The 25,742-nt window shown below is 41.6% G+C and overlaps 1 protein-coding gene across 1 annotated transcript; it reads right to left on the bottom strand.

The window, feature by feature from the left end:
• Window positions 1-18,232: 18,232 nt before the first annotated feature.
• Window positions 18,233-23,465, bottom strand: LOC122936203 (protein argonaute-2-like). The gene is made up of 5 exons (XM_044292295.1): window positions 23,410-23,465; window positions 21,178-21,236; window positions 21,052-21,071; window positions 18,920-18,943; window positions 18,233-18,743 (listed from the first exon to the last, which is right to left on the bottom strand). Exons 2-5 carry the CDS (start codon window positions 21,185-21,187, stop codon window positions 18,357-18,359), a joined length of 441 nt encoding a protein of 146 aa, XP_044148230.1. The 5' UTR covers window positions 21,188-21,236; window positions 23,410-23,465; the 3' UTR covers window positions 18,233-18,356.
• Between the last annotated feature and the right edge of the window lie 2,277 nt (window positions 23,466-25,742).

The following is a 25,742-nucleotide window of genomic DNA, read 5'->3' as shown; positions in this document are numbered from 1 at the left end:
TTGTAGCAGTTTTTATTCTTTTAAATATTCTCTCCTCTTTTACCTTGTTGATTCCCTTTATGTATTTAAAAGTTTCTATCATCTCCCCTCTGTCTCGTCTTTCTTCCAAGCTATACATGTTAAGGTCCTTTAATCTTTCCTGGTAAGTTTTATCCTGCAATCCATGTACCAGTTTAGTAGCTCTTCTCTGAACTCTCTCCAAAGTATCAATATCCTTCTGGGGATATGGCCTCCAGTACTGAGCACAATACTCCAAGTGAGGTCTCACTAGTGCTCTGTAGAGCGGCATGAGCACCTCCCTCTTACTACTGGTAATGCCTCTCCCTATACACCCAAGCATTCTGCTAGCATTTCCTGCTGCTCTGTGACATTGTCTGCCTACCTTTAAGTCTTCTGAAATAATGATCCCTAAATCCCTTTCCTCAGATACTGAGGTTAGGACTGTATCACTGATTTTATATTCTGCTCTTGGGTTTTTACGCCCCAGGTGCATTATCTTGCACTTATCAACATTAAATTTTAGTTGCCAGATTTTTGACCATTCCTCTAGTTTTCCTGTCCTTTTCCATTTGGTGTATTCCTCCAGGAACATAAAATGTTACAAATCTTTGTGTCCTCAGCAAAAAGACACACCTTACCATCGAGGCCTTCTGCAATTTCGCTGATAAAGGATTTAAACAATATGGGTCCCAGAACAGATCCCTGAGGTACCCCACTGGTAACAAGACATTGGTCTGAATATACTCCATTGACTACAACCCTCTGTTGTCTGTCCCTCAGCCACTGCCTAATCCATTCAACAATATGGGAGTCCAAGCCCAAAGACTGCACTTTATTGATAAGCCTTCTATGTCGGACAGTATCAAAAGCCTTACTAAAGTCTAGATAAGCAATGTCTACTGCACCTCCTCCATCTATTATTTTAGTCACCCAATCAAAAAAATCTATAAGATTAGTTTGACATGATCTCCCTGAAGTAAACCCATGCTGTTTTCCATCTTTCAATCCATGGGATTTTAGATGTTCCACAATCCTCTCCTTAAGTATGGTTTCCATTAATTTCCCCACAATTGATGTCAGGCTTACTGGCCTATAGTTGCCCGATTCCTCCCTACTACCTTTCTTGTGAATGGGCACAACATTTGCTAATTTCCAATCTTCTGGGACGACTCCTGTTGCCAGTGATTGGTTAAATAAATCTGTTAATGGTTTTGCTAGTTCACCGCTGAGCTCTTTTAATAGCTTTGGGTGTATCCCATCAGGCCCCTGTGACTTATTTGTATTAATTTTAGACAGCTGACTTAGAACCTCTTCCTCTGTAAAGATACATGCATCAAAAGATTCATTAGTCTTCTTTCCTAACTGAGGTCCTTCTCCTTCATTTTCCTTTGTAAAAACTGAACAGAAGTATTCATTGAGGCAGTCAGCTAGTTCTTTATCTTCTTCCATATACCTTCCTTCTTTTGTTTTTAATTTGGTAATTCCTTGTTTTAGTTTCCTTTTTTCATTTATGTATCTGAAGAATGCCTTATCGCCCTTTTTCCCTGCCTGAGCTACATGTTATGTATATATGTCTAATAATAAAAAATATGTTGAATGAAGTTTTGAAAAGTTAAGATATAGGTGAAATATACATTTATAATAGTCTGTGTACAGTTATCTTCCAAACAATCTACACAACAAGTATATATACCGTTAAGTGTATTTGAGTAAGATTACTGTATAGTTTATTACTATACAGCATATCTTACAATACAGTATACTTACAGTACTATAGTATTGTATTTTAGTTAGAAACAATACAACACTATACATTAGACTATTATTAATGTGTATGTGTTGCTAATATATAAATATGCAATGTATATAATAAAGAGAAGTAACAATATAACTCGGTTTATTATAACAAACTTATTAGTCATATAGACTTTTTTGTAAATAAGTGTTTTGTAAATGAAATTAAAAAAAATAACATCTATACTTTGTTTAACGCCCAGATAGCAAGGGTGGGGCCTGAAACTGTGGCCCAGGGTAGGCTAGTTGTGAAGGGGGGGCCAGAGTACTGCGAGGGGCCAGGTTGAGACGTGATGGGTGCAGACTGCCCATATGCCGACTCAACATTATAATGTGGGCCATATGGGCGATTAGGTGACCCATAATGTCCCCTTGGAGGGTGGAATTGTGGAGGAGGCGGTGGTGGAGGCTGTGAGGCCTGGAAAAATGGCAAGTTCCCATGGAGGCGCCAATTTTCAAGGGCCCAGTAAATGTCGGTCGGGTCATTGGGGGGAGTGGCTGCATCCAGAAAGATATTGAGAGCTGCTTGTGTTATCAATACTCGTTCTGAAGGCAGCCGGCGCAAATACGAGGCCAGACTACGGGCATAAAGGTCAAATTCATCCTCCTGCCGGGCTCTCGATAAATAATCAAGAACCTGAGTATTTATGATAGCCTCGGCAGGAGCCATTGCCCGTCGTCTGGGCCTGCTGGGTAGAGCCAAAGGGGTGGGGTGGGGAATCTGCTACCGAAACAGGTGGTGGCCTGAATGGTGCGGTGCTTGGTCCTGGTGCAGTGTCCACCAGTGCTAAACCAGAGGGAGGGAGTGTCTTCTTCCTCCTGTAGGTTGTCCTCCGTTCTTTAAAAATAATACAAAAATAGTACATTAGTAGATGAACAGTATTTTCGTTTATTACTATTCACGTCACATATTACTATAATCCTCCAATTATTTATAGCACATAGTACTACATGAACTACCCAACATATTACATTTTGGAAATTAGAAGGGCCATCGCTGCCCCTGAACACAAATCCAAATCCACTTGTCATGTTGTTCACCAACTTTTCCTCATGTAAAGGAGAAATTTCTATGGTTTCTAGTGAGTTGCAAATATGCCTTTTGAACATGAACAGAGTTTTAACCTATATAACATTAAAGGTTTTTTTTATCATCTCAGACAATGGAGGCATATTGTTTGGATATGCCCTCATTGTCTTATAGGTGGGGGTCCCACCACTGGGACCAGCACCTATATCGAGAACGGAGCACCGAAACTGAAGGAGAGCGCACTGTGCATGTGCAGCCTGCCCTCTATTCATTTCTATGGGAGAGGCGGGGATTAGCGCTTGGTGGTGGACGTATCCCGGGAAATCTGGGGTCCTCCAGCCACAGCGCTCCCTGCTCTGTCCTCTATATAGGTGCTATCAGACAATGGGGGCATATCCTAGCGATATGCCCCCATTGTGTAAAGATGGGAATACCCCTTTAACTACATAGTCTACAAACAGTGTATATGTATAAACATGTAGTGGTCATTGTGTACAATTAACTTATGGACGCAGCTCCATGACCTCACGGAGGAACAACAGTTGGTCCCGAAACATATATGGCCTTTTCTTGGTGGCCCTGGAACCACTTCTCGCCTGTTGTTGCATTTCCATGCGGAACTGGTCCCTGCAGCTCCGCCAACGATTCTTTACATCATCCACTTGCAAAAAAAAAAGACAAAAAAGGAACATTAACCAAAAGATACAATCCAACAAATGATAACATTATGATATGTGCTATGCTAGGGAGGATAACATATGACATGTGCTAGGCTAGGGAAGATAACGTATGACATGTGCTATGCTAGTGAGGATAACATATGACATGTGCTAGGCTAGGGAAGATAACGTATGACGTGCTATGCTAGTGAGGATAACCTATGACATGTGCTAGGCTAGGGAAGATAACGTATGACGTGCTAGGCTAGGGAAGATAACGTATGACATGTGCTATGCTAGTGAGGATAACATATGACATGTGCTAGGCTAGGGAGGACAGCAAGAATCACACATGCATACATTGGCTACTTAACCAAATTCTGGCGGCTTTTCCCATGTGTTTTTATCCCAGATGGTTGCAAAAAGCTCCTTAGTTATTTCCACCCAGGCCTCATATTTTTTGTAATGGTCGTGGTAGACCCCACTCCGCATATCCCAGATGCAGGGCCTCTCTTGGACGAGGACTATCAGCCTCTCTACATCCATAGGCCGTGGTGTCCTTGGCATGGCTTTTTGGATAAAGCAATGGTCCACAAGGGCTGGAAAAGTGTGCTGCAAACAAACTCCTGTCTCATGTGCTGCCTGGAGCCAGACACTGAGCAACTCAACTTCCTGTCTGAAATCCATTCTGTGTTGCTAAGTTACTTGCGTTAAAAACGCAACGCATGCCATCCGGATGCAATGCGATTTTCACGCAGCCCCATTCATTTCTATGGGGCCTGCGTTGCGTGGAAAACGCACAAAGTAGAGCATGCTGCGATTTTGACGCAACGCACAAGTGATGCTTAAAAAACAACAAAATTATGAACAAGGGCACAGCAATAATTGAACTGAATTTAGCTGATAATAGTTAACAAAAACAATACACATAAAAATTTATTAATTACTCACTTTTGTCTAAAAATCAATTTTTCATAAAGGGAAAAAAAAAATCTAAATGGCTAGATCACCATTTTGGCTAGATCTCCCATCCCAAAAAATTTATAAAAGGAATCAAAATGTCATACATAACCCAAAATGGTATTAATAAGAACTGCAGATCACTTCTCAAAAAATAAGCCCTTTCTTTGGAGATGGCAATATAAATAGGTATGTGTATCAGAATATAGCGAAACAAAGACATTTTTCAAAGTTTCAAAAAGCATTATAATATAACACAAACCATATACATTTGGTATTGCTTTAATTGTGCTGACTGTCCAGTTAATACTGTAAATCTGAGTCCTATGATACAATGGAGAAATTGTATTTTTTTTCCCGAATTTTCTCCCCATTTATATTTCCACCTTCCTAATACATCATAAGTCCATTGGTCCAGCTCGTCACAAGTGGTCTTTTAGTTAGAGCAGCAAGATCTTGAAAAAATTAATGGGTTTTGAATTCTGGCATTGTATGGGGCCACGTTGGGTTGGCGACATTTCACATTCTAGCAGTGTGCAGTGCCATCATCAGTTTGGAATATTTTGCCTTTTGGCAGTGAGATTACACATTCTGGCAGTATATGATGTCAAAGTGGATTTGCATGTTGTGGTGGGTTAGCGAGATTTCACGTTTTCTCACTGTATGGTGCTGTGGTGGGTTGTAGGATGGTACACAGATAAGCATGCCAAGATCGCATAACACTGAAGTTTGGACCCAAATCCTCCATGAGTCGGTTAATTTACATACTGGTATACAGAAATTTTAAGTGACCCATATTTTGTACCATTCCAGGTATTACTTTAGTTGCCCCCCTATAAACCCTCTCAAGTTCTGCTAATGTGTTTCATGTGCACAGGAGCCCAGAATTGGACAATACTCCATGTGCAAATAGTGATTTGTAAAGTGGTAGAACTATGTTCTTATCATGTGCATCTATGCCCCTTTGATGCACCCCATGATCGTATTAGCCTTGGCAGCAGCTGCTTGACACTGGTTGCTACAGATAAAAGGGGTTGGTCCCACCCACACCTATCTCTAGAATGGAGCCTGGTCATGAGGAGAAATGATGGACAGGACAGGCTGTGGTAATGGACACTTCATGCAAGTGCTGCTGCCCATTAGCAGCACCTCCATCCTCCTCCTCTCTGTACTTCATGTCTCCTCATGAACTCCATTCCTACAGAGATTCAGCTGAAGATCTTATCAGCTGTATTCAGGATTATAATCCCTGACAAGTACAGCAGAGAGGAGGATGAGGAAGCTCTTTTGCTCAGTGTTGTGAAGTAACTTGTCCTGCTGTGTGATTAGGACAGGTTTTGTGTATACTAATAGGATAGCAGCCATTTTAGTTCTCCTAATGATTGCTCCCCAGACAAAACAAGCCATTATAACAAATGAAAGCTGCAAGCATACATATTGTGGCATCAATGAAAACTTTGAATACTTTTTTTGGAGGTTAATCATAGAATTTATAAGATCGCTATTTTTGAGAAGATTGAATATATTTGAACTGACACGGTGGAACCTTACCCTTTAAAGGCTATGTAGAGCTGACGACGTGGGGGAGGGGCAAACTGGGAAGTGGCCCAGGGTCCATAACGTGTAAGAGGCCTCCTGCTTCAGTGCTCCGGTTCAGCTGGAAGCGACGGGGCAGACAGCTGAACAGCCTCACTTTAAACTGCAGTGTTCTGGCCAGCTGATTAAACATGAGGGAGCTGGGACTAGGGCAGTGTTTCCTCTAAACTGCGCATGTTAGAGGGCCTGGCTGGCATTGTGCTGAAATTGACAGTGTCTGTATTTTTTTTTTTTACCCATTGCAGTAATTTTATCAGCTTCAATGCTTTTTCTATCAGCTGCTGACTGATGAAGTGGAAGGAACAGAGCGCAGTGGGTGCCCGCATCTCAGCTGCTTAGGAGTCCATGCTTTGACTCCATATATGGCTTGGGAGTCCCTGCTCTATGTCCATATATTAAGTCAGTACTTCTGGGAGTCCCTGCTCTAACTCCATATATGATTGTGAAGATGAAGGGGGTATTCCCAAGCATGCTTGGGGATACCCTGTGTATTTAAGTTTTATTTAGTATCTATTTGTGAAGTGTTTCAGAGGCAAGAGCCTTAACCACTGAGCTATAGAGCTCAATGTTAAACTTATGCAGCTATATTATGGTTAAAAACCTCAGCAGTAGTTTCCTATTTATTATGTATTCATATACAGAAGAAGTATTTTATATTTTTTTAGTAATTGCAAAAAAAAAAGTTATGGCACAAAATACATTTGGAATTACAAAAACAAAACATGAGCTTATACTTCTGATATATAGGAATGCATAATACATATGAAGCTACTGCTGAGGTTTTTAGCCAAAATATATCTGCAGCAGTCAGTGCAGTCAGGTTTGTGATGTCACTTGTCACATGCTCCTTAAAGGGCTTCTGTCACCCCACAAAAGTCTTTTTTTTTGGGGGATAGTTACATTACTTTTAGCGCGATATAGGAGAATATAATCTTGTCATTTAGAAAACGAAGTTTTATAATATGTAAATCCGGTCTCTGCCGCAGCAGAAAACCGCCCCCTCGCCGTGTTGATTGACAGGGCCAGCCGTGATCTCCTCCTCCGGCCGGCCCTGTCAGTATTTCAAAAATCGCGCGCCTCTGTTCATTCGGCGCAGGCGCTCTGAGATGAGGAGGCTCGTCTCCTCAGAACTCCCTCAGTGCGCCTGCGCCGATGACGTCTTCTCTTTCGGTGATGTCATCGGCGCAGGCGCACTGAGGGAGTTCTGAGGAGACGAGCCTCCTCATCTCAGAGCGCCTGCGCCGAATGAACAGAGGCGCGCGATTTTTGAAATACTGACGGGGCCGGCCGGAGGAGGAGATCACGGCTGGCCCTGTCAATCAACATGGCGAGGGGGCGGTTTTCTGCTGCAGCTACCAGCAAGTAGACGCCCTACTTGCTGGTAGAGACCGGATTTACATATTATAAAACTTCGTTTTCGAAAGTAACGGCCGCATGAAAGTAAGTGACAAGATTATATTCTCCTATATCGCGCTATAAGTAATGTAACTATCCCAAAAAAATAATAATGACTTTTGTGGGGTGACAGAAGCCCTTTAACGGTAACATGACCAAATGTGTATGGAACAGAGCTTTCTTTCTGCACAGACTGCTGGAGCTTGTGGAGGTACTTTCGGAGAGAGGGGTTGTATATACCTGCAAGAGGCCATGTGAGGTAGTGTCTAGTGGCGTGTAGTGCAGTCCTGCGGTACATGCTGTACGAGGACCCGCTCCATTGCTATAGCTTTTTGTGAGGGAGGGGAACTCATTCCGGTGAGGGGAGGGGGCATGTGGCATATTCTGAGGGCCATGAGGGTGCATATCTGTGTGAGGAGCCAGAATGGACAGAATGTGACTGTGTTGTTGGAACAATATTACAAGATTTGGGGCCCCACTTTTGATTTTGCCCAGGGCCACATTTTGTCTAAAACCACCCCTTTTTTTTATTATTACATTGTACTAATTTTGAGCAATTTTTTTTTTTCATTTGGTCTTTCATTTTATTAAAAATCTTGCAAAGCTTTGATTCTATCAAAGCAGGATCTGTAGTTTCTCTCTGCTCCGTTAGACAGGTCGCTGACGGGCTCCTTATCTCTGATTTATGACCTTATAAACACTCATTAAAGCTCAAGTCTTATCTTACTGAATGTGGCTTAAATAAGTGTTTATGACCTTTTAGTAATAGAGGGTTCTTTTACACCAACAGATTATCTCACCAATTTCTGTTCAATCAGACCAATAGTTGGTGTCAGTGTCGGACTAGGGTGCCTAGGGCCCACTAGTAAAATTTATTTTGGGGGCCCACCGTACGGATACATTTAAATATAGATACATGTCCTATTCTTGTCCTTAATTGCGGACAGGAATAGGCATATTCTATTAGTGCCGGCAATATGCGGTCAGCAAAATGCGGAACGCACATTGCCGCAGTCCGTGTTTTGCGGATCCACAAAACACGTTATGGACGTCTGAATGGAGCCTAAGGCTTAAACCATGACCAAGATTGAGACTCTAGCTCAATTGTAATCTTATAAAGAGCCCACAGCCTTACAGGGCGAAAATGGCTAGCTCAAAAAAGTATTGTCCTTTTCTGCTTAAATGAATAGTGTTCGGGATGTTCAAGTGGGTTTAATGCTCTGTCTGTTAAATTGAAACTACTTATTTTTTATTTATATCAGTTTTTGCTAAATTGCAAAATGAAAAAGGCATCGATTCCCATTTAGTTACTATGATTCACATACCAAAACTTAATATAGTTAGCGTAAGTAAAATAGCTTAGTACCACTACACTGGTCTGTATATTGATTTTGTGTGCAAATTGCTATGATTATATTGTGACATCCCGGCTAGCCACTGAGCTGAGCAGCCGCACAGAGTATTTTTCGGCCTATAAGACGCACCTAGGTTTTTGAGGAGGAAAATAATAAAATAATTTTTTTTTTTTTTAACATAATGTGTGCTTTTGGTGGGTTTTGAACTAATGGTGGTCTGTGGATGACACTATTATGGGGAATCTGTAGATGACGCACTGTCATGTTGGGGATCTGTGGATGGCACTGTTATGGGGGGATCTGTGGATGGCACCATTATGGGGGATCTGTGGATGGCACTGTTATGGGGAGGGGGATCTGTGAATGGCACTGTTATGGGGAGGGGGATCTGTGAATGGCACTGTTATGGGGAGGGGCATCTGTGAATGGCACTGCTATGGGGTGGGGGATTTGTGGATGACATTGTTATAAGGTGGGGGATCTGTTGATGGCACTGTTATGGGGGGGATCTGTGGATGACACTGCTATATATGTGTCATCCACAAATCCCCCTCATAACAGTGTCCCCCAATACACCGGCCCTCTGCTCAACAAAGTATTTCTAGACCATATTCCTTAACCTGTTATTAAGTTTAACTAACGCTGCACTCTCCCCTGTTCCCATGTATCCGTATAGCACTTACTAACAAGCTTCTATAGCAGGCAGAGCAGACGGCAGCAGTAACGTCGCTCACTGACGTTGCGCGCCTGCTTCATTCATAAAGTGGGAGGAGCAGGCGTGCAACGTCAGTGAGTGACGTTACTGCTGGCGTCCGCTCTGCCTGCTATGGAAGCTTGTTAGTAAGTGCTGTACAGGGGAACAGGGGAGAACACAGCGTTAGTTAAACTTAATAAAAGGTTGAGGATTACCGTCTAGAAATACTTTGGTGAGCGGCGGGGCCCGGTGTAAGAGTACAGTGACTGCACCGGGCCCCGCCACAAGTTCCGGACTCCAGCCCCTCCTCTCATACATCGCAGGCTGCGATGCTGCAGCATTGCAGACTGCGATGTAAAATGGAAGCATTCGCCCCATAAAATGCAGGGGCATTTCCCCCCACTTTTTTGGGGGGGAAAAGTGTGTCTTATGGGGCAAAAATACGGTAAGCGATTAACATCACATTTTATGTGGATTTTTGGCCATCGCTGGCACTGACAAGCAGCGCTTATACTAAGGAGCTGCCACATAGAGCCTTTGCCAGCGCTGTGAACATCGGGGCCTGAAACACAGCAGTCGCTGGGGACTGAAGTTACGGTCTGGAGCTGCAGCCGGCCGGACAAGAGAAGAGCCGCTGTATCGCAACAGCAGAGCTCTAACAACTGGGGACTGCCTGAGTCACCCGAAGACTGCACTCCTAATCACTCAAGACCCGCTGTAAGTACCACTGGGTGCTCCGGTAGACGGGACTTATAAGTGAGAGGAGCAGATCCTGGCGCCTGAACTAGCAAGTGAACCGAGCTTGCATCTACCTCCAGCAGAAGCCTGAGAGGCAAGCTAGCACTATATAAAAGGTACTTAGGTTGGTGAACAGCAAGGGGAACAATATCTACCCCCACACCGCCTATGAATAACCCCAATGAGACTTTATTATAGTGAGGCTTAAAAGCACACCAGATAGCGGAGGCTGGAGCCTCTCTCTTATATCCAGCCAAACTGGAAACGATCTGACCCTGAAGCTGCTGCCAAACTGTTTTAACAAAAGTTGCAGGCACTATCCCACTTTCTACTTATAAGAGCTTATTCTCTTTTCTCTGAGCAGGACTGAGCATCTGCACATTGTATTAAATGCAATAACATACTGTATATTGAGACACTTAAAAAAATTGAGTTCTATGCTGAAGCTTTAAATTCTCAGGACAGAAAGTCACTTTTGTTCATTTACAGTCTCAAAAGCACTATATTACAGAATATGGCATAACTTTGCACCAATGTAAAGTATACCCCCTAGACCTACCCTCTGGTCAAGCTAACTAAATAACCTCTCATGTGAAAAAGAAATTCTCAAATAGCAGCTGCCTTTTCCTTCTTCCCTGCACAAGTACTTTTTATTGTTTTTCTTCTATACATCTAAGTGATTACACAGAACTGTCTTGTTTTTCCTTTCTACTGTGAAGAGTACCGTCCAAATGAATGGGAAAACCAAAAGGACTAGCAGACGAGACAAGAACACTAAAAACACCTTAAAAACAACCTGACTTAGGGAAACCATTAAGAAATACAACTACTGAGATGGAATACCCCAAAGACGTCATGAAGGGCCAGAGTAAATTCTTTGCAGCCCAGGCCCCAGGCTCAGATAGTGAGGATGAAGATTCTAATCAAGACCAAGATGACCTCAGAACATATATCAGAACCTTACCGACCTCTGAAAATATCAGAGACATGTTCTAGGAGCTTACTACCACCATCAAAACTGAATTATCAGAAATCAAATCTGATATCAGACAAGTATTTAACAGAATGGAATCAATAGAAGAAGTTTCTGAAAAAGTAATCCAACATGCATCCCATTTAGAAAACAAGGTCAAATCCCAAAATAAAGAAAATTATGATCTACTCCTTCACATGGATGACCTAGAAAATAGGTCCAGACGTATTAATCTCAGGATAAAAGGCCTTTCGGAACAAGTAGAAGATAAAGATATTACAAAAGTCCTGACGCAGATCTTCCTGGAACTACATGGAAAAGAAGAACCCCAAGACATGGGCATTGAGAGAGCGCACAGAGTCTTTCGCCCTAGACATGTTTCATCTGATGTTCCTAGAGACGTTCTTTGTTATCTACTTTATTTCCGTCTGAAGGAAGAAATACTAAAAAAGGCTCACTTTGCGATGAAATGATGAAAGGGATGAAAGTATGATGAAAGGGAAGTCATCATTTTCCAGGATATCTCAAAAGTCACCTTAGGCAGGATTAGGCAGCTAATCCCCTTTACCAAGGCTCTGAGGGAGCGAAATATAAAATATAGGTGGCTATACCCATTTGGAATACTTGTCACCCACAACAGCAGACCGTTCACCATCAGGACACCAGATGACCTATCCCAGGTCCTGATGAAGCTCAACCTGGGACAAATTGAAATATCGGATTGGACTGTTGGTGACTCATCAGAGACTTTTCCTAAACTTTCAACAATAGATAAATGGGAGAAAATTTCTACACTAAAACAGCGGAAGGCCAGTATACAAGATCCACCACCCCCAAGAACACCTCGGAAATATGGAAGAGGTTTCCCACCAGACTGATGCTAGCTCTATATCCTTTTCTGCAATATAATCTGATTCAGTAATATTCACTTAATTAGTAATTACAGTATATGAAGTCTGATGGTCATTATGTCCATATTACTCTTTTGGTTAGATCAGTGGTCTCTTAGGTCTAAGATCTGAGACTGTTTATCTACTTATCTACTCAAACACTCTTTTGTGTTATTGTACTACACATAATAAGCTGTAGTAATCTGTTACACTGTTTAGGCGTAAGCTCACATTAGTTTATTATTTTGATTTGTTTACATATCATTCGGCTGCTCACCCCCCACTCAAAGAAGTGCAATTATTTATGCACTCTAAACTCTAAGCTCCACTTTGTGTTTCTTCCTTCTCTGGTGGACCAGACACTTTCTTTTCCCCCCTTTTAGTATTATACTCGTTTTTTAGAGGTGTACTGTATATCATCAAGTATAGTTCTTTTATACCTTACCAGTCATAGCCTATTGAAAATTCTACTTCTGTACAACATGTAAGATGACAGATCTCAATTGTATAAACTTTAACGCCAATGGCCTAAATGTACCATAGAAGAGGGGACATATCTTACAATTACTCCAAAAAAGGAAAGATGACATTCTCTTTCTTCAAGAGACACATTTTAAAAAGACCTGCACTCCAGTTACAAAACATAGATACTTCACACAATGGTTTAATGCTTGTACCCCTACACAAAAAAGAAAGGTAGTATCTATTGTATTCAGCAAACATATAAACTTCACCAAAACTGACAGCATAACAGATCCTGTTGGGAGGTAAAATAGGTGACCATCTATTTACATTTGTTAATGTTTATGCTCCCAATCACAACCAATCTGCTTTCTTTAAACTTGTTTTTGATAGGTTGGAGCAGTTCCTGGAGGGGACCCTGATATTTAAGGGAGACTTCAATATAACTTTGGAACCTGGTATAGATACATCTCATGGAAAGTCTTACGTTCCATTTAACAGACTCAAAACAATTAAGAAATTGTTTCAACAATAACAGTTAGTTGATATCTGGAGGGTGCTTCACCCAACAGTCAAAGATTTTCTTTTTACTCCAAAGTACATAAAACATATTCAAGAATAGATTATATACTAGTAACCCAAAGGGAGATCAACACAGTCAAGAACATTAATTATGACTGTATACTTCTTTTCAGATCACGCTCCCCTCCAGTGTGTTGTCTGCCGGGTGCTCGGGTTTGGCATATTGCAGATCGGATTGACAGATTGCTGGGTGGGGCTGGTACACATTGGCACCAATGACAAAGTCAGTGGGAGATGGAAGGTCCTTAAAATGATTTTAGGGAACTAGGTGAGAAGTTCAAGTCCAGGACCTCCAAGGTTATGTTTTTAGAAATACCACCAGTGCCAGGTGAGTCACTAGAGAGACAACGGGAGCTTAGGGAGTTAAATAAGTGGCTCAGAAGCTGGTGCAGGAAGGAATGGTTTGGGTTCATGGAGAACTGGGCTGACTTCGCGGTCAGTTACAGGCTCTACAGTAGGGACGGACTGCACCTTAATGGGGAGGGTGCAACTGCCCGGGGGGGGGGGGGGGGGGGGGGAATGGTTAGACGGCTGGAGGAGCTTTTACACCAGGATCTGGAGGGGGTAGGTGTCATACTAATAAGGGGGTAGATAGTGTAGATAGAGAGTGGGTTATAGAAGGGGACAGTGGGGATTTAATGGGGGCTGGGGTTAGAAAGGAAAATAGGGAGAAGACTGGGCAGAACTATACACTTATAAAAAATAAAACTGCTGATAACAAGAACCTGTTACATACAAAAATTAACTAAGGTAACCAAAAAATCCTGGATAATCACTTTACAGGTAATAGTAATTTAAAATGTATTTTCACAAATACCAGAGGCTATGGTACTAGAAGAACACATAGATGTAGTTGGTGTGGCTGAGACATGGTTGGACTCTTCGCATGACAGGGCTGCTAATATTCAGGATTTTACACTATTTAGGAAAGACCGGGTCAATAGAAAAGGCGGTGGTGTGTGCCTGTATGTGAGGAGTGATCTGAAGACAAGTGTGAAAGAGGCAATTGTGTGTGAGGATGTGGAAACCTTATGGGTGGAAGTTCAAATGGATATAAACACTGAAAAAATAATCCTTGGTGTAATCTATAGACCCCCTAACATCACAGAAGAGATAGAAACGCAACTGTATAACCAAATAAAGCGGGTGGCACAGACTGGTACAGTAGTCATAATGGGAGATTTTAACTTCCCAGACATTGACTGGGGTCATGGTTCTGCCTCAACTGCAAAGGGGAGAAAATTCCTCAACTTTATGGACCAGTTTGTAGAAGCTCCCACTAGGGGGCGATGCTCTGTTGGCTCTGGTAATTTCTAATGATGCAGAGCTTGTTGGTAATGTTACTGTTCAAGAAACACTAGGTAATAGTGACCACAATATAATTATATTCCCTCTAAACTATAAGAAGCAAACTCTGTCAGGCAGAGCAAAGAAACTGAATTTCAAAAAGGCTAATTTCCCTGGGTTGAGGGCAGCATTTCAGGGTATAGACTAGGTGCAGCTACTGTCACATAATAATACAGAGGATAAATGGAGAGCTTCAAATCCACATTGAGTAATTGCACAACATTTTTTATTCCTTTAGGTAACAAGTATAAACAGCTAAAATTAAACCCCCCATAGCTTATAGCTACTGTAAAAAGAGCAATAAAAGACAAAAAGAGGGCATTCAAAAAATACAAATCCAAGGGGTCAGCTGTAGCATTTGAAGATTACAAAGGGCTTAATAAAATCTGCAAAAAGGAGATAAAATTTGCAAAGATACAAAATGAACAGCAGGTAGCAAAAGAAAGCAAAACAAATCCCAAAAAGTTTTTTAAATATATAAATGCCAAAAAACCTAGGTCTGAGCAAGTAGGGTCCCTAAATAATGGTACAGGGAGGGTAGTCACTGAAGATAAGGAAAAGGCAGAGTTCCTAAAAAGGTTTTTTAGCTCTGTATATACAAAAGAGAAAGGAACTGATATCTGTGGCACCGGGGTTGTTAGTACATCCAGTGATACGGTCCAAGAGAAATTAAATAGGGCAAACGTGAACGAAACTCCAGGTCCAGGTGGATTACACCCAAGAGTATTTAAAGAGCTCAGTTCAGTCATTGCTGTGCCCTTGTTTATAATTTTTAAGGATTCTCTAGGGACTGGTACAGTGCCAAGTGATTGGCGCAAGGCAAACATGGTGCCTATATTCAAAAAAGGATCAAGGTCCTCCACAGGTAATTATAGACCAGTTAGTTTAACTTCTGTTGTGGGAAAAATGTTTGAAGGAATCTTAAGGGACTATATACAGGAGTATGTGACTATAAATAATATTATAAGTGATAACCAGCATGGGTTTACCAAGGACAGAAATTGTCAGACTAACCTTGAAGAGAAATGTGAATCCATCTGGTTTACCTTAAATATGTAAAGAATTGTTATAACATCTCACCAACGCTCATCACTCAAGTTCCCCCGCTGTGAGTTAGGTTTGCTTATCTGTCCCAGAACAGATTCTGGGAATCTCCCAGAACTAGTACAAACGTTCTTGCTTTATTCAGGGTCATTCGGCACAACTGCGTACATTCTTATATGTGACTGATTAAAACCTATTCTTTTTGCTTACTGCACGTACACATACCATATAAGGATGTTCCGGTAGTATGTGTATGAGCACCAATGTTTATCTTTTATGATTGGTTTAACGCTGTTGTTATGCAAACTTTTCTACTGCCTATATAAGGCCAAGCGATAGCATAATAAATAATAAAAGTATTTCTCAGTGATACTTGTGTGTGTGTGTCATGTTATTTCTAGCTGAGAAATATCTCTCCTGACGTCAGTGACATCAAACCAAGGTGTTTGTAGAGCTCCAGAAAGGTCCAAATCCTTTCAGACCTGATTTGTTTTTATGAGGAGGTGAGTAGTAGCCTGGACAGAGGGGCGGCTGTGGATGTAGTGTTTCTGGATTTTGCAAAGGCTTTTGATACTGTCCCTCATGAAAACTGGCTGAAGGACCGTGTCCAGAGAGTTGTGGTCGATGATTCCTATTCAGAATGGTCCCAGGTTATAAGTGGTATACCCCAAGGTTCAGTGCTGGGCTCTTTATTATTTAATTTATTTATTAATGATATTGAGGACAGGATTAATAGCACCATTTACATTTTTGCAGATTACACTAAGCTGTGTAGAACTGTATGTAAATGTAAAGTTATGCATCTTGGTAGTAATAATCTCTGTGCTTCATATGTCCTAGGTGATGTAGCACTGGGAGAGTCACTTATAGAGAAGGATTTGGTATACAATGTCAATCAGCTGCTTCTAAGGCCACCAGTATATTGTCATGCATTAAACGAGGCATGGAGTCGCAGGGCAGGGATGTAATACTACCACTTTACAAAGCGCTGGTGCGGCCTCATCTGGAATACGCATACCAGTTCTGGGCATCAGTACATAGAAAGAATGTACTGCAGCTGGAAAAAGTACAGAGGAGAGCGACTAAACTGATAAGGGGCATGGAGGGTCTTAGTTATGCAGAAAGATTAAAATAATTGAATTTATTTAGACTCGAGAAGAGACGTCTTAGGGGGGACATCATTAACCTGTACAAGTATATAAATGGGCCATACAAAAAAAATGTGCTCAAAAGACAAGGGGGCACTGCCTCTGACAGAAGTAGAAAAAGTTCAGTCTCCAGAAGAGTCAAAGCTTCTTTACTGTAAGAACTGTGAATCTGTGGAATAGACTTCCTCAGGACGTGGTCACAGCAGGAACAGTGGACAGTTTCAAAAAAGGGTTTAGATGAATTCTTAAAAGTCTCACTTCCTTCTGGGATTCTCATCCCCACCTATCCCTTGGTTGAACTTGATGGACGTTTGTCCTTTTTCAAATGTATTAACTATGTAACTATGTAAGGTCTATCTTCAATTTGGCTCACAACCAAGAAAACATATGTCTTGGAGGTTAAGTTTTAGGCAAGAGCATCTTGCCGCACTTGTGTGAGGGGAGGCGGGCCAAGCGCTATTTAAACTCACTGCGGCATTCGCAAGTTGCCGACAGCTTGTTTAGCGGGACAGCTTGTTCGCGTCACTTCCGGTTTAGTCAAGTGTGGTGTGCGACCTAGGGACGGTCAGCGCGTGTTCATGGTTTGTGGCGTTCGGCGGGTGCCGGTAAGATCGAGGAGGGTTGGGGTATGGGGGCAGGCAGGTCTCCATAGGCTGCTCATCGAGGTTTTACTCACCAGCCAGGTGCTGGGCGGGCGGCAGGGTTCGGAGGTAAGCATCTGCAGTAACGCTCGCTCCCATTCAGCCTGGTGCAAGCGCGCCATCTGTTGACCATGGGTGGTACTGCAGGCTGAGCAACAGTCTATCTGTGGTTAACCATGTAATTACTGGAATTTCTACATAAGGGGCATTGAAACGGTCAAGGGGGGAGGGAGGTTCGCACTGTGGTGCGCTGCGTGCAAGCTTGCTGCTCCTGGGAATGGTGGTGTTTTCATGTGGCCCAGGGGTGTCATCTGAATTATTGAAAGATAAGCGGCTGTTTGCATATTGTTTCCCCTTTAGGTTCTATGTTACCACAAAATTCTGGTTTGGTCCAACATCAGTAGCTACAAAATAAACCTAAGCACCATCTCCGCATCAGGGGAAACGTAAGCCTTTCGAGGGGGTTATAGAGGGGTCACGGTGGGAAGGGACAAGAATCAACTTCTTATACTCTGTACATGTACTCATATTTTTAGAATTTGTGATAATTTGCAGTATTTTTCCATCAGTGTTAGGCTACATGCACATGACCATATGTGTTTTACAGTCCGTATACCATCAGTTAGTTTTTTTTGCAGATCCGATGTAACCGTGCCTAAAACAGACAAGAATAGGACGTATTCTATTTTTTTTTGCAGGGCTACAGAACGGACATACTGATGTGGACAAGGTGTGCTGTCCACATTTTTTGGGGACCTATTGAGATGAATGGGTCCGCATCCTATCCGCAAAAAAAAAAACGGAATGGACACGGAAACAAACATTTGTGTGCATGTAGCCTTATTGATCCTTTGGGTACATCAGTGATTGATTTAATAAGTAATAAGACCTTGGTTAACTTAAATAAGAAGAGGAAACGTTCAATTGCTGAAATCATAGAATTTTATTTATATGCTTTAGCTATAGATTAATTTAGTAAGCAGGAAGGGACAGTATTTATCATTAGGTATACATAGATATTGGAGTGCAAACCACAGATCTATTGCTTTTATTTTCCTTGTCTAAAGTTATAAGAAGAATCCTGTCCACGTCCTTGACTCTGTCCTCCTTGCTGGGTTCCACAACTTTGTTGCCCACTTCCCCCAGTCTGCTGGCCACCGATCTGACCCTGTCCTTGTTGGTTTCCACCACCCTGCTGACCAACATTCTGATCCTGTCCTTGTTGGTAGTCACCACCCTGCTGACCACCGCTCTGACCCTGTCCTGGTTGGTATCCACTGCCCTGCTGGCCACTGCTTTGATCTTGTTGTTGTCCGCTGCCATACTGGGAGCTGCTGCCAGTCTGCCCTTGGTATCCACTGTCTTGTCCACTTCCCTGGCTCTGTTGACCACTGGTCTGGGTTTGGCTGCTTCCTTGGCTTAATACAGTTGAGGTCTATAAAAAAAACAGACATACATTTTACACTCAAAGGCAACTGTTCATGAAGATTTTTCCTCTCCAGTGTGTTGAAGAATATAATAAAGTGCAGATCTACAAGTCAAACAGAACATGACTTCAGTTCATACTAATATTTTATAACCTGCAATACCGGTTTAACAAGTTCCACTTACCGAGCTCTGTTGGCTGCCAGAAGGCTGGGAAGATAATAATATCAAAATCAAATTAGTGGTTAAACATGGATACATTACTCTGAATATTATGTGATCTCTGCCAAATCTAGACTCACACAATAACCATATATAAAAACTACATTTTAAGTATCTGTGTATTTGTATGTTTTGCATATGTTCAAAGGAGTTTAGGATTATAAAAAGGGTCTGCTTTTATCACGAGATGCTAGCTTGGTCTATGGGCTGCCTCTGGTACTGAAACTTGGACCTATTTACTTAAATTGGGTTGAGCTGCCATATCAGACACAGCCTATGGATAAGAGTGGGATTTGTCTGGAAAAAGAAGCAGAACATTTTCGAGTCTTGGACATATTGATTTCATAATGACATAAGGATATTTGTCTTCTTAATAGATTGTGTACTTCGATGGATAGATGTAAAACTATAGAGTGGAATAGTTCTATGCAATTAGTTGGATATAAATTGTATTGATATGAACTTATTCTAAAGTCAAAATTGTACATGAGTTATATTTTTTAATTTTGATTTCTGGAGCAATTTAAACTATGTAGAGATTGTGCAAAATATTGTTACATTTTATATACGGATTGTGTACCTACATGTAATAATTTAAGGGTATTAAACAAGAATCATGAATGTAGAGATTCTAAAATCAGCAGTTCAAGCAAGCATTTCTCTCATATGTGCAAGCAGTACCACAGAACAGGGCACTTGCAAAAAGATTTATTATTATTTTGTTAATTGATCTAATGTAATGCTTACAGGATGGTGCACTAGTTTTGTATGGATAGGTCAGGGTTAAAAATCCTGGCTCAACCCTTTTAGGAGGCTAGGACAAGGACGTAGGTCTACCCCTAGTTCAGAGGGAGTGTGAGTGTCCTAGCTGAAGAAATGAGTGGTGCTATATGTGCTCATTCCTCAGAAGACTAAGTCTCAGTCCTACAGAATCACCATCTCAGAGACATTTACTTTAAGAAAACCATTGCTACATAGAAGTACTCCATAAAGAGAGTAAAGAGAGAGGACTAAAGGTCCAGAAGGCTGTGCATTGGAGTGTCAGGGACTTTACTGCTGTGAAAGGGGACATTCCTAATACACCCTTACACATTTTAATAGGCCATGGCCAGCCATATCTTAATTCTGTACCCCTCAGCCAGGGAATTACAAGAAATGTTTACTATAACCCTATTGCTAGCCTTGGATGTAGAGAAAGATAGAGGGAAGAGTACCACAACCCCTATCATCGCTGCAATCCATACACTGGTATCAGGGAGGACTTGCACTGTGCTCTGCCTGGAACTATGCTTTAATACTATTGTATGTAGTACATCTCCCATTCTACACTTTAGTAAACACAGACTTATTTGTTTTCTACCACTGGTCTGATTACTGACTCCAGCACAATTTGCCGGCCACAGCACCTATATCTCCTGCCTTACACCCTTACAAATAGACTGACACCAATGACACTTCAACTACCATCAGACAGTAGTACCAACATCAGGGTGTGCCATGAGGGATGAAAAGGTCCTTCTTTCTGTCACTTCCCTGGCCCTAGGGAGCATGGCTATTAGGTCTGCCACTGTGCTTTGTATGACCTACTGTCACTGCCAGAGCCGCTACCATTCCAATCCTCCGTTACACTCCTTCTGGGCTTCTGATATATGGACACTGGTGGGGCATGTACCTCAGGTATTGGGTACAGGGAGTGGGCACTAACAAGCCCCTGCCATGACCAGAAAACTTGCACAAAAAGTCATGGCAATAGACTGAAAGGATAACTTCACTTTTTATACGCCAGAGTGACATACCAAAGGTTTTGTGAGGGTCAGAGAGTTGAGAACCCCACCAATCTCTGAAATGACCATCTTCAGCAACGAGGAGATACAGCATTCCAATGCATTTTCTGAGAGACTGGCAGGGGGCTCAGTGCTCGGAGACCAGGTTTAAAACTTTTGATCTATCACCCTGACACTCAGATTTTTTAAAATTCCAGTATTTCCTGCGCATACCACACCATGTTATGTCTCATCTCAATCATTCCAAACATTTCAGTTCATGAATATGTAATAAATCAGGCTTGTTTCCTATAAGACAAATTCTTCTCTTACCTTCTTGGAGGGGTTTGGTGCTGAAAATGAATAAAAAGAAGGTAAATATACTGATCAGATCAATATTTGTGGCAACTAATTAATTTTACTTGGATTAGAAGCCATCTATGAATCTAAGGACCTTACCTCCTTCCATGGCTGTGGTTTGGGTTTATAGGCTCCTAAGAGTATGTGCAGAATAAAAGCTGTTGAGAAATGAATAGTCATTAAACAATTAAAGGAACACTGTCTGCAAAGCGTATACATTGCATTATGCCTAGTGTAGGAAGTGCAGGCCTCAAGGATTCTCTCTTTCATGTTCTTTCAATGCAATTCATGAACATCTCATTGATTTCAATAGGCATGGTGTTTCATTTTTGCTGTAGGGAAACTTATTGTTAGGTTTAAAAGGCTCCTAAACCAGCGTAAACTGTGTATAGTGTGACCCTGAGTGTGGTTATGCCATTTTTATTTTCATACTCTCTTGCGTTCCAAAAAAGAAACTCTGATCTAGGAGAAATGAGACTGGGTATATGATTGATAACTTTTGTAAAAGATTTACCAAATTGGGCCTCCACATTGAGCTGGTAAACTATAGTCCATGCATACAAAAAATAGACTATTCTACTGTTAGGGAAGTGGTCGTTTATGGAGGATCAGACAGCTGGGCTCACTGTAATCTACTAGAGGAATTGGTCATATATTGGTTGTCTTAATATTATATACAAAGTATGTGGTTAGAAGTTGATATAATACTTTCTTCATTGCAACTACAGATCTTATGTAGTAAGTAGTCCAGTAAACCTTGGATTATATACCGGGACATCTGACAGTACCGAATCCACTAATTATTTAGCTTGTCATCACATATAAAGTGGTTGGATGGCATCACTTTCTGTCATTATATTTTTTTTATAACTTGTTACTCAATTATGTTTTCGTCTTCATGTCAGATTGCCGGAGTCAGGTTGAAAAGTCATTGGGATAATTAGCATTTACAAGTCGGCCTTCTGTTTCTATAGGATACAGAGTAATAAAGTAATAATTCCCTAGAGGTGAACAGGCTCTCGAACGATGAGGTTGCAAGTAAAGGTGTATCCCACTGGTAAGTGGTGAAAATTCTGGTGCTTCTAGCAGCCTGGCTACACCATTGTTGGGGCACCTTAAAGGGGTATTCCCATCTCAGACAATGGGGCCATATCACTATGATATGCCCCCATTGTCTGATAGGGGGACCCGCACCTACAACGAAGCGGGGAGCGCTGTGGCTAGAGGACCCCGGATTTCCAGGGGTCCGTCCACCACCAAGCGCTGCTCCCATAGAAGTGAATGGGAGCGCACTGCGCATGCACGGCCCATGCTCCCATTCTTTTCTAGTGCTCGGCTATTTTCGAAGGCCCCATAGAAATGAATGGAGGGCAGCTGCACATGCGCAGTGCGCCCTCCGTTCATTTCCCTGCTCTGTTCTCATTGGGACCCGCACCTATCAGACAATGGGGGGCATATCCTAGTGATATGCCCCCCATTGTCTGAGATGGGAAAACCCCTTTAAGCAGAGGAAAACTTGCAACATGATGTGTGATTGATTATGGTTAGTTTTTTTTGGAGAAAGGTACTCAAAACAGAAATGTTTTATCCTTAACCCATTATCCAAATTGTACAATCACGCAAAATGATCTGATAATGCAAATTCTTTGTGGCTTCCATCAGCCAATTTGCTCCATAAACACGCTACACACACATCACTCAAGCAAGCAATTTCTTAATTTTGTGCAACAATCAATTTCAATAATAGGAAATTGCTGCTTATAGAATCAGCTGTTTCCATAACTTCCTCCATACAGTCTCTGTGCAATGACTGCACGGATAAGGAACCTCTAAACTCCTCTTCACCATGCTTGTGGTGATGAGGAGGAACAGGGACATGGGACCCCCATAGTAATCATCAGTAAGTCTCCTTGGCATTTAACATTTATCACTTGTGCATAGGTGAAGGCCCTGTAACATGTCCCGCCTTTCCATTTTAGCAACCTATCCCTGAGACTCCAGAGTCCCTCCTAAGTATAGTCACTATAAATTTCCTGAAATGATCAACAGAAATCATTATACAATAACGTATAATGGTATAAATCAAAAGGTTTGTCCATATAAGAAAAATTATGTTTTATCTATAGATGGATATCTGATATATTGCATGCATGAATCCATAGAAACGTTACACTAGTCAGTCAAATATAATCTATTATTTCCTATGTCCCTATTTTGGTACAGAGGAGCACGAAGAAAGAGAAACCTCACAAGCAATGTCTTGCAGAAAAAGTCACCAGGCTGAATTTTCTGTTATGGATGACCTTCTAGTAGTAGTCAGAAGTCACCTACCTTGAGCAAGCAGCAGTAGACTCTGAGATGCAACTGTCCATCTCACTCTATTTATACTGGAAGAATAGGTGGATCTAAACACTATGGAATCCAGCCCAACCAAGGTGTGGTCATCAAGACTTCAATGACATATATATAGTATAATGTAATACATATAAGTCTCATAAAAAAATAATAGCTCAGCGAAGACCTAAATGGAACATTTGAAATAGGCTGCAAGTTAATAACTGTAATTTCAGTTGGGAAATAATTACTATGACTATTTCAGATTCCTAGGAGGCCCTATCTTTTATACACGTACATTTCCCAGGTAAAATCAGTGAGGGCAAAAAAAGCGCAGACTGAAGAAATAATTGTAACAGGCCACAAAACAGCAATAAATGAGTTCAGGTAATGTTAGGCTAGTTCAAGCTTTCCCTGCACAACCACCTGCAAATCAGAGAAATCTCAGATATTTAGCTCCCTCTGACCCCTAACCATCAGCCCCAGTAATGGCTGTTTTGAGGGATCCGGGGGTTTACCTGAGATAATCCCTACATTATATGCAACTGTAAATAGTGCTATTAGAAAGTGCATCTTGTCCCGCAAAAACCAAGCACTCATACGGTTATGTGAATGAAAAAATAGAAAAGGTATGTATTTGGGAAGGCTGGGGGTAAAAACATGAAAAAATAGAACATTTTCAGTTATTAAGGTGTTTAATCACACATTTTTATTAGGAGCGTTGCCACAAAATGGGCCATTTAAGAGTTATTTTTAATAGACATGTACAATTTCAGTAATATTACAAAATATGTTCAGTTCTACTTTAAACTTAGAAATCCTATTTATAATTTAAATATACACCAGTATCTCACAAAAGTGAGTACACCCCTCAAATTTTTGTAAATATTTTATGATATCTTTTCATAAGATCTGACACTTTGATAGAATGTAAAGTAGTCAGTGTACAGCTTGTAAATTTGGTGTACCTTCAAACATTAATGTCTGAACTGCTGGCAACAAAAGTAAGTACACTCCTAAGTGAAAATGGCCAAATTGTGCCCAAAGTGTCAATATTTTGTGTGGCCACTAGTGTTGGGCGAGCATGCATGGCCGGACACCGCATGTGCTCGAGCACGCGATGCTTGAGTCTCCTCCCCGCAGGTACTGGCACTGACTGTAATGCCGTAGCCATGTTGGTTAAATAGCGTGCAATTGTTTGGCCGCTGCTGACAGTGACACAACCTCTGCTACATCTGTTGTGTTACATTTGCGCATCCTAAATATCTGTGACATTCAGCGCAATTGTTTGCCGGCTGCTGACAGCGACATTAGTAACATAGTACATAAGGCCGAAAAAAGACATTTGTCCATCCAGTTCGGCCTGTCATCCTGCAAGTTGATCCAGAGGAAGGCAAAAAAAACCCTGTCAGGTAGAAGCCAATTTTCCTCACTTTAGGGGAATAAAAATTCCTTCCCGACTCCAATCAGGCATCAGAATAACTCCCTGGACCAACGACCCCTCTCTAGTAGCTATAGCCTGTAATATTATTACACTCCAGAAATACATCCAGGCCCCTCTTGAATTCCTTTATTGTACTCACCATCACCACCTCCTCAGGCAGAGAGTTCCATAGTCTCACTGCTCTTACCGTAAAGAATCCTCTTCTATGTTTGTGTACAAACCTTCTTTCCTCCAGACGCAGAGGATGTCCCCTCATCACAGTCCTGGGGATAAATAGATGACGGGATAGATCTCTGTACTGACCCCTGATATATCTATACATAGTAATTAGATCTCCCCTCAGTCGTCTTTTTTCTAAAGTGAATAACCCTAATTTTGATAATCTTTCAGGGTACTGTAGGTGCCCCATTCCAGTTATTACTTTAGTTGCCCTCCTCTGGACCTTCTCCAGCTCTGCTATGTCTGCCTTGTTTACAGGAGCCCATAACTGTACACAGTACTCCATGTGTGGTCTGACTAGCGATTGGTAAAGTGGTAGGACTATGCTCTTATCACGGGCATCTATGCCCCTTTTGATGCAACCCATTATCTTATTGGGCTTGGCAGCAGCTGCCTGACACTGGTTTTTGCAGCTTAGTTTGCTGTTTATTAAAATTCCTAGATCCTTTTCCATGTCAGTGTTACCGAGTGTTTTACCATTTAATAAGTACGGGTGACTTGCATTATTCCTTCCCATGTGCATAACTTTACATTTTTCAGTGTTAAACCTCATCTGCCACTTATCTACCCAAGCCTCCAATCTATCCAGATCCCTCTGTAGTAGTATACTGTCCTCTTCAGTGTTAATTACTTTACACAGTTTAGTGTCATCTGCGTAAATTGATAC

This window comes from Bufo gargarizans, chromosome 4, assembly GCF_014858855.1.
Source record: "Bufo gargarizans isolate SCDJY-AF-19 chromosome 4, ASM1485885v1, whole genome shotgun sequence".
Classification (NCBI taxonomy): domain Eukaryota; kingdom Metazoa; phylum Chordata; class Amphibia; order Anura; family Bufonidae; genus Bufo; species Bufo gargarizans.
The sequence above is the reverse complement of the archived record's forward strand: the minus strand, read 5'-3'. Positions and strand labels throughout refer to the sequence as shown.